The sequence below is a fragment of the Quercus robur genome, chromosome 3 (assembly GCF_932294415.1).
Source record: "Quercus robur chromosome 3, dhQueRobu3.1, whole genome shotgun sequence".
NCBI lineage: Eukaryota > Viridiplantae > Streptophyta > Magnoliopsida > Fagales > Fagaceae > Quercus > Quercus robur.
In genome coordinates, this window is record NC_065536.1 from 48,643,834 (window position 1) to 48,653,520 (window position 9,687).

Sequence of the window (9,687 nt, forward strand, 5' to 3'; positions counted from 1 at the left end):
TATTTCACCACACATAATACTCATTACACCCTTAGGTTTTTTTTTTTTTTTTTTGTGATTGAAAAATGTAATAATCCCTAATTATAATAAACGCTCTAAATTATAATAAATGCAAATTATTAACTTTTTTTTTTTTTTTTTTTTTTAATTTTATTTAATTTTTTAATTTGAAGATCCTCTAAGGACGCGCTCACTAGTAATAATTTAAAGAGTTAAATGTCAGGCTTTGCTTAAAATAAAATGAACCGTTCCGTCTTGATGAAATTGAAACCCTAGTCAAACCCTCCGAATTCAATTTTCCGTTGGAGTCGCATACACCATCTTCTCGATCGCCAAATTTCGATTGAACTCACCTGCGTATAAGATTGGGTCAAAATGTATGGATCGGAGAAAGTCCCCGACGACTCCGAGCGAACCGCTTTCAGAAAAGCCGAGAAGAAGTACAAGCTATACTACGATGACACTTCCAAATCCTCCAAAAAGTACTCAATTCTCTCTCTCTCTCTCTCTCTCTCTTCCATCAATTTGCTTTGCAAAACATGTCTTATTTTAAGCTTTGCGGCCACTTTCTCTCAGGAAAAAACAACCAAAACCAGTGGATTTATCTGAGGTCCTCGATTTCAAGTCCATCCTAGAATCTTACAATCAGAGCGGTGACCTTCCGCCAGGAATTCTCTCTCTTCAAAGCGATTTCAATTTTCCTGTGTTCTCCTTGGAAAGCCGTCCCGGTATGTTTTGGCTACATTACTAATTTCCTATAGTTTGCAATTAAGAGTTTCTTTGTTATTCTTTTTCAGTAAGACATATATATATATACACACACCACTGCATAGCATTTCATGGAAAGAGTATTTTGGCGAATTCCACTGATGGGTTACATTATCAAGATGATTGGAGGTCAATTGCTATCTCGTTATAAAATGTTTAAATTTCAAGATTTTTAAATTTAAATTTATACATAGATGATAAAACATGAGCTCGTGGATTAGATAGTAAATAACGTCCAATTAGCACGAAATTTGCGAGCATATTAAGAACAATGAAATTCTGTAATCCTATGGTTGGATTTTCAAAATGTTAATTCTATAAAAAGTTATGGACTGGTGTCACATGCAAAGACTTACACCAGGTGTTACTTGATCCTAATCCTATATGTGTATATATATATATATATATATATTGCTGTTTTGAAGTAAAATTTGTTTCTATCTATTGGGTTTTAGAGAGATTTTAATGGCTGGAAACTTGTTTTAATGGAAAAACGTCCATAGCTTGTTGTAGTTGCCTTCCTTTTTTTTTTTTTTTTTTTTTCTCTTCCAGTGCATAAATTATACTTTGCTGTTTGCAATGTAGGGTTTTATTTTATTCCTGGAGCATTGAGCGTAGAAGAACAATGCCAATGGATAAGGGAGAGCTTAACCACCTTCCCTCAACCTCCAAACAGAACGAATCACAATGCATTTTATGGTCCTATAAATGACTTATTCACTGCTGCAAAAGAAAAGAAAGTATTGGTTGAAGAAGGGAATGGTCCCAACAGTTTGGAGTCCAAATGTAATCCTTCTGACAGCAATGGAGATGTCCATGGATGGGAATTCTATGAAGGACATACAGTGTCTTCGAGAGGAAATACATGCAAATCAATTTTGGCCTCTGTTCTTTTGCGGAAGTTGCGTTGGAGCACCCTTGGCTTGCAATTTGACTGGTCGAAGGTACATGCTCACCTATTTTTCAAATTTTTTTTTCACATTTTTGTGTTTTACCCGCCTATGTTTTTACTCATTTTTTCTATGGTCAATTTTCTTTTGCATTGTTTTAAGTAATTATCATTGCAATGTCCGTAATGCTTTATACTATGTTATTTGGTATAGTAAATTATAGATCAATATAATTTCTGTAGAATAATTATAGTTGATGCATAAATGTAGGTGCTCAAGTTAGAAAGTACTTAAATCAAAAGTTTAATTGTAATGTGCATAGAATGTCTGTTAATTTGTTATAACATTTAGCTGAAATAAACTCTATAAGAAAATATGCACTTCATTCTATGCATGTTTCATGATAATATGCAGTTGTCACAATGAGATGGCATCTAGTTCAGGTGGTGAAGCTTCAATTTTGTTTCTGCTGATCTGAGTTTAATGGCTCCATCTAGACTTATAATTTAGTAAAACTGAAACAAACATTTTATCTGAATAGAGAGAGAGACAATATTAACCTCATAAGTCCTAAGTACATAAAATATGGATTTTGTCAAAGTCATATTCTGTTTGAGTAATCAAAATTCATTTGCTCACAGCTAAATCTTTTTAATGGAATGATGGCTTGGACTATGTGCAGGCAAACAATTGAACGCCATTTCTTTTAAAAAATAAGGACCATTGCTATTTTCATTGAATTTATAAACCTATTTATGTTCATTATGTAGAGGAACTATAATGTATCTCTCCCACATAACAAGATTCCTGATGCTCTGTGTCAACTGGCTAAAAGAATGGCAGCACCAGCAATGCCTAAGGGGGAACAATTCCAGCCAGAAGCTGCAATAGTGAACTACTTTGGGATAGGTACTCTTTAAGTCTGAAGAAAAATTTTGTATCTTGATTTGAGAAGGTTTAAATTATTTTTTTCATTATGTTAATCCATTTTTTTCCCATGCAGGTGATACACTTGGGGGCCACCTTGATGACATGGAAGCAGATTGGAGTAAACCTATAGTAAGCATGAGGTATCTTTCTATGCCTCTCTCTTATTTAAAAAAAGAAAAAAAGAAAAAAAAAAGAGCCAAGACCATGTTAGGTCCTGATTCATCTTTTACATTTCCTCAGTTTGGGCTGCAAAGCTATTTTCCTTTTGGGAGGAAAGTCTAGAGAGGATCCTCCATTGGCAATGTTTCTTCGGAGTGGTGATATTGTTCTAATGGCTGGAGATGCAAGAGAATGCTTTCACGGTAAGGGTAAACTTTCAGCTAGTAGACTATTTGTTTGGAGTACATGTGGATGATACTTGTTTCTCTTATCCATTTTGAAGTTCTTCAAATCTTTTCTCATATAACTTCAATAGAAAGCATATTTCAGGGACTTATCCACCAAAAAAAAAAAAAAAAAAACCCGCATATTTTAGTGGATGGTAAATCAGAGTTTAGGAGCTAGTGATTTAATTTAGGCAAACAATTTAGGATTTGATAATTACCAAAAATTTACACTTCTGTGTTGTACTTGTACAACCTATGCTGCCTTCATGTTCGAAAGCAATGATTTCATCATTTATAAATTCACAACTGATCTACAGAGTATCCTTTTAAGTAAATCAAATTTCCTAAGGAAATCTCAGGGATGTAGAGGGCTCAAAAGAAGCTGCTTATGAGAGAAGCTGCTTATGAGTGGCAAGAACTTTGTTATCTCAGTACTTTGCAGCCAAGTCTAACAATTACAGTTACTATGGGTTCAAGTTACCTCAATTAGTAAAGTTTATTGTCGTTGAATAAGAGATCTAGGGTTTGAACCTTGCCTACATCAAAAACCTATTAATGTTTTGGCCTAATGATGAGCAATTATCATGGAACGAATACCATTGGTTGAAATTCTATATATATATATATATATATATATAAGCGTAAAACAATATAGTTACTTTTTTGGGAAAAACTCCATTGTGTAGCATACTCACGCCTCATTTACTGCTCTTCTAAAAACTCTCACTTTGATAATTCTTTATATTAGTAAGTTGTTTTTGTAGGATTGTTAGTTGTGCTATAGCTCATTGGTGCATTGAGAATCTTGTTTTAAAATGTATGTTAATCTAGTTGTTCTATGATTATTAACTCCCAGCAATTTTCTTTTTAAAGGCCTCATAGGACATCTACCTTTTCTCTTGTCACAGGTGTGCCCCGGATCTTCACAGATAAAGAACATGCTGAAATCACCCCCTTAGAGTTGCAATTCTCACATGGAGATGATCTTTGTTTCTTAGAATATATCAGAACTTCAAGAATCAACATAAATATCAGACAAGTCTTTTGAGTTTGTTTTTTTTTCTCTTTCTTTCACCAAATTTTGTTCCCTAGACTATAGAATTTTGAGAGGTGACAATTGACACTTGAGGACAAGATGTAGGGAAGTTGTGAAGTTTATGCACCTGATTTTGCACACTGAAGATACCAGAACTAACAAATGAAAACAGTGGAGTAGAAGTGGTCAGAAAGACATAATGGCTGCCAAAGCCCGCCTGAGTTTATGAACCTAAACAGAGCTAAAAATGGAATTTAGCCAATTAGGACTTGTTGAGTTTATTGGAGTTGGAGATGTTCTCATGTTAAATTTTTCCGTAAGCTGTATCATTTAATAAGTTTATCGCGACTCAATTTTGCACTCATCCTAATAATTTTATGTATCATTTTTTGGGTTTGGATAATTATAATAATCAAACCAACTTTAATAAGTGCATAGCATTATTTCTGTAGCAACTTACATCTAAACTTGCTTAACTGTAATTGGTGAGTCAAGGGTCAAATCTCATGCTTTTCTTATAATACCCTTTCTAAGAATGTGGCAGTGCTTGTGCAAAGCCCAGTTGGCACACTATACCCAACTTTATCTTGGGTCACAATTTTGAGCCTAAGGAGTTGCTTCGGCATTTGCATATTGATTGGCTCGTTAAGGATCTTTAAATATTGATGAGTGGGCACAAAACCAAAAAATAGAAAAGGGAATTGATCTGGGCTTATTTTGATTAGTCCTTGTAACTTGTAAGTTCTCCAATTGTCATGGTTGCTCTTCCAGCTGTTAAGGAAAGAGATCTCTTTCCTACTTTCCTTTGAAAATCAACTGTTTTTAATGTTTCTTTGAAGTATCCCTTGGGTAAAATAAACTAGATTGCATGTGGTTGTTTTCCTAAAGAATGATTATCTGTGAAAGTAAAACAGGTCATACATTTTTACTTTCCCACAAGATTGAAGTTCTGTTCAACAGAATACAGAGAGTAATTTTAACGGAAGAGAAAAAAAGCAGTTTGGAAAATCAGAGTAGGATTCAAATAATGGCGAAGAAATTAGCTCTTCTTAAAGGCTTCTTATATTTGTGGCTCTTTTCACTTTGACAGCAAAAATATTGTGGAGAGTGGGATTTGAACCCACGCCCTTTCGGACCAGAACCTTAATCTGGCGCCTTAGACCAACTCGGCCATCTCCACATTTGCGTTCAAATCGCTCTGGGTTTTATTTTTAAAACAATAATGTATATTTACTTATCAAATAATGTATATTTACTTTTTAGCGATACTACGATCTCTTCAGCGAGTACTATACTATAGTGTTCAAATAATGGGAGAAAAAGAAAAATCGAATCAAAACTTGGTTAGTCATAATAACCTTTTAGCACTTAGAGCATTCACAATGGAAAATTGTATCATATCCTATTTTACCATCTTAAAAAGTTACTTTATCAATTATACTATACCATTTTACAACACGCCCAACATCCCAATTTTTATTTTCTTATTCTACTCATTAAAATAATATATATTACATACTAAAAAAATATAATATATTCCAATACAACTCTCCCTCTCTCTTCTCTCCCATCTCTCTTCCACTTTATTAATTAAAATATATTATAATTTTTACAATTGTGCTACAGTGTCATCCTTTATTTAGGATAACACTGTAGCACAATTGCAAAAAAAAATTGCAATTTTGGCATTTTATAAGTCCGGTTGCCAACACATTTTTGTGCCTTGATTGTACTTCTTCCCTACATTTCTCATTTGCAATTGCTAATGGGAATGCTCTTAGCAGATGTATTAAGAGAATGAACTAAAAGATCTTTCTCACCCAAAAAAAAAAAAAAAAAAAAAAAAAAAAGAAGAAGAAAAGAATGAACTAGGTTGTATATAGATTTCATTCTATGGTGAACTTTGTCAAAGAAATATGGGAAAGGAGAAATTGATTTTTTATTTTTTGGATACAGGAGAAGTTTATTTTTAATTTAATTATTATTGTTGAAGTTTAATTATAATTTAATAAAAAATTTTCTCTGATAAAAACTTATTAATATTGATTATGTAATAAATCATCAGTTGAGCTTTCGTTAATACGGGTGGATGATGGGATTCATGTGGTCCAAGAACAAACATATAATAAGATAGAAAATAAGTAAGGAGAACACTGGTGTGGTGTTTGTCAAAAACCCTCTGATGACTAAGTCAGATCAAGTTCAATGGAATCACTTGGATCAGAGAGTAATTTAGCTTAAAAGTTCAAAGCATGGAAATTGTGTACTTTTTTGGTTCTGCTGTCCCTTGGCTTTTATCGCTATCTTCTCTTCAATGTTTAACTGATATCTTTCTTTACTTTTGTGTAATAGAAGGCATTTAAGAATAAGAGCATTGATTCTACAACGGCTATCTTCATGTTTTTTGGATTTGTCCATTAAGATAGACCAAACTAATAAAATATGAGTTCATCAAATATTTTTTGAAAACTTGAATGTTTATAGTGTTTCGGCAAATGATGCATACCTATGAGTTCTAATTAATTCAATTGATATAGTTTTGTGTCATCAAATAAGGGACTTGACTTCATATCCCACATGTCTACCATTATTTTTGTTAAAAAAATAGTATGTGTAAGGACCCAAAAAAAAAAAAAAAAATACAGGACTAAAGCAATTAACATGAACGAAAAAAGCACAAATTCAATGTAAATTCTTCATCGGGCAGGTTCGAGGATGGATTGCACATTAACAGTCAAAACTGATATTTTTACAGTCGGATCTTTAGTTCTCTCTCTCTCTCTCTCTCTCTCTCTCTCTCTCTCTTCGTTTGTAAAATATCCATCCCTTTTTCTAGAGGGGTTCCTTTCCTTATATAGTCATTTTCATTACTTCTCAGCCCTCTATCTATACGTCTTAGGGGAATAATTTGGATGCTTGTTTTATAAGGACCCTTTTGGAGGTGGTAAAGAGAGTTGTGAGCTGTGGAGTTACTGTTTAGGTTTCTTTTCCTTATAAATGCGGCCAGCTCAGTTGGTACAAAGTATTGAATGTGGAGGTGATAGCTGCCTACGCAGATATTTCCCCTTTCCGTTACTTGCATAACTCTGGTGTATTCCATAGTGCTTTACTTTTTAGTGCAGGGAGTTAAATAAGGTACTCCCAAGGGGCACTTGTTCCTTGAGCCCCTCGAATAACAGGCCTGCTAGCCTCCTTTCGTTAGACCTCATATTCTAAGTTTTAGTCTGGTTCTAAGTGGTCTTGACGTCTTCTCTCCACGGTCTAAGTCTGCGTGTCAGACTTGGGTTGACACATGTATGGGCGTTTGATCATCCTCGGACAGGGCCCATGAGCCTTAGAATGTCCTTGGACCACTTGCTCCCACAATATGTTTTTGACATATAATTAAATAAGAATTAATTGTTCTAGTGATTAAAATTTTTATTTAATTATAATATCGCATGATTGTGAGGATGTGTATTAATTATTGAAATATTTGGTTATAACTTTTAATCCGAAGGTATTATTCAAGCACACGATATATCATTTTGATCATTAGAGCTTGTAAAATTTTTTAAAATGAAAAATGGGAAGATCAAACGATCAAAATTACAATTATGCCCTTACATTGTGGAATGACTGTTTTGTCCTTAGAGTGAGGTTAAATAGAGGTTGCAAAATGAGTTGTATGCACATACCAAGCAACAAGACTTTCGAATTATGGTGAAGATAGACTAAAGGGGACACAAAGTATGTAGATTTTATCCTGCTTTAAATTAAATTGGACCTCCATGATTAATCGAGTATATTAGGCATAGTTCATCACTGAGATGTATTGATGAGCTTCCATTATCACAAGAAGAGTTAAAAAAGAAGAAAACTAGCGGGGAGCACAAGCATAATTGAAGACTCAATCTACTAAACAAGTTTATAGATCCTACGGATTGATTGACGATCAAACAACTTTTACTCATGAACCATAAGGGCACAATAAGCGGCGAGTACATGAATACTGATATAGATTTGGAAAGGCCCAATAAATGTATGTTGCTAGACTAAAGAGGATGTATGCATTGCATTATGAATGGTAAAGGCATTCCATGAGGATGGTGTAGAGGAGAGAAACAAGGCAAGTAAAGCCAAACAAGACCAATGCAAGATGTGAACTAAACTTCAAGCATTAAGCTGGGCTAGAAGTCTAGTGTGACACAAAGTCTACTCAGGGATTAATGAACATTTTTACCTTTATTCCCTAACTAACTTTGAAAAAAAAAAAAACTCCTTTTATCATTCTTTTATGTTTTTATGTTTTTATTTTATTTTTATCCTTCCTTCAATCTTGCCAAGATAAAAGAATTACTTCTATTTATAGGCATGAACAGTTTGGAAACATGAGTCCACTTCTTAAAGATCTACTGATAGATGTCATTAGATCTAAAGGATCATGTGTCACACAACACATAGATCATTCTTTTATTGGCTTATTAAGGGGTTGCTATTGCATACTTTGGAAGTATATTCCCTCCCTTTCACAGTGGATGGAGGCCCACCCTCTATGAGAGGGAGGGAGCATACAATAATTTTCCCTTTTTATGCGCCAATGATTCCTATTTCCACGATCCCTCCAAGACACTGCCCTATGTTATTCCCTTAACACGCCATGCCTAATCATAGGAAGTATATGCCATGATCCTTGTCCACGATTAGGCCAAGATGCTTATCTATGGTAGGATCTTTTATCACATGTCTGGATGGCCTAGGTCCACCTTCTTAGTCCTATACTTAAGCGCCTAGATCCTTTTTCTATTCTGCTAGAAACTACCTAACAAGGGATTATCCATTGAATTGCTTTTAATACGTCTTAGTGGCACTTGATCCATATTTTGATGTTGAGTCCATCCAATGATGTCAAACTATATAAGAATGTACACCCAATGACAATGAGCAAAGAACACAAGTGATGAAACAAACTCACGGAAGTTGGGGGAAAAGCTCAAGAACACGTTAATAGGGAAAGGGTAATGTGCCCCAGAGGAAAGTAATTCCTTTTTCTCAAATGATCTTAAAGGCCGGTGATTATTAAACGATGCTTGTAGCCAATAGGCCAATACATTCAATATGATACAAACATAATATGTATCAAAAAATTGATTGTGTCATTTATCCTGTCTATTGAGTTGCATGGAGCTTCAATCATTATAAAAGTCACTATAAGAGCAATTGCATTAGTCAGTGTAAATTTTTTTAAAAAAAAGTTGTTAATTTTACATTTTTTTGCTCAAAAACTACCCATATCAATGGGCCTATAATATTATGCATATACAAAATTGCTACAGTAGCCATGTAAATATATACACGGTTAGAGCATCCACACCAGTGCCTCTAAAATAGAAAAAATGTCAAAATTTACACAATTTTCCTCCAAAACTACCTATATCAGTCGGTGTAAAAATGCGTATATTTACACACTTGCTACAGTAACCGTGTAAATATACATGGTTATTGTAGCTGTGTATAACAATATTTTATTCTTTTTTCTCTCTCACCATTTAGATTCACTCACTTTCCCAACGGACACAACAACCCATCAAAAGAACAAGAAAAGAAGAGGAGGAGTAACACTTAACCACCAACCCAGTACCACCCAACCACCACCACTGCAACCCATTTCAATAGTTGATAATCCACCACAAAATTG

General features: G+C 34.1%; 1 protein-coding gene and 1 non-coding gene across 3 annotated transcripts; one reads left to right on the forward strand and one right to left on the reverse strand.

Moving 5' to 3' along the window:
* The first annotated feature begins 229 nt into the window (after positions 1-229).
* On the forward strand, positions 230-4,440 carry LOC126718158 (alpha-ketoglutarate-dependent dioxygenase alkB). Of its 2 annotated transcripts, none has more exons than XM_050420242.1 (7): positions 230-482; positions 577-728; positions 1,354-1,712; positions 2,429-2,567; positions 2,662-2,728; positions 2,829-2,950; positions 3,883-4,440. In XM_050420242.1, exons 1-7 carry the CDS (start codon positions 376-378, stop codon positions 4,020-4,022), a joined length of 1,086 nt encoding a protein of 361 aa, XP_050276199.1. In that variant the 5' UTR covers positions 230-375; the 3' UTR covers positions 4,023-4,440. The 2 variants fall into 2 exon arrangements, with proteins under 2 accessions (XP_050276199.1, XP_050276200.1); XM_050420243.1 differs by having other exon boundaries at positions 2,462-2,567.
* Positions 4,441-5,109: 669 nt separating this feature from the next.
* On the reverse strand, positions 5,110-5,190 carry TRNAL-AAG (transfer RNA leucine (anticodon AAG)). The gene has a single exon. It is a non-coding gene; the product is annotated as a tRNA-Leu (tRNA).
* Positions 5,191-9,687: the final 4,497 nt, after the last annotated feature.

Coding starts and splice junctions, on each gene's coding strand:
- LOC126718158 (XM_050420242.1), top strand. CDS start 376: ATGTATGGATCGGAGAAAGTCCCCGACGACTCCGAGCGAACCGCTTTC. Junction 729..1,353: donor CTCCTTGGAAAGCCGTCCCG/GTATGTTTTGGC, acceptor TTTGCAATGTAG/GGTTTTATTTTATTCCTGGA. Junction 1,713..2,428: donor TGCAATTTGACTGGTCGAAG/GTACATGCTCAC, acceptor TTCATTATGTAG/AGGAACTATAATGTATCTCT.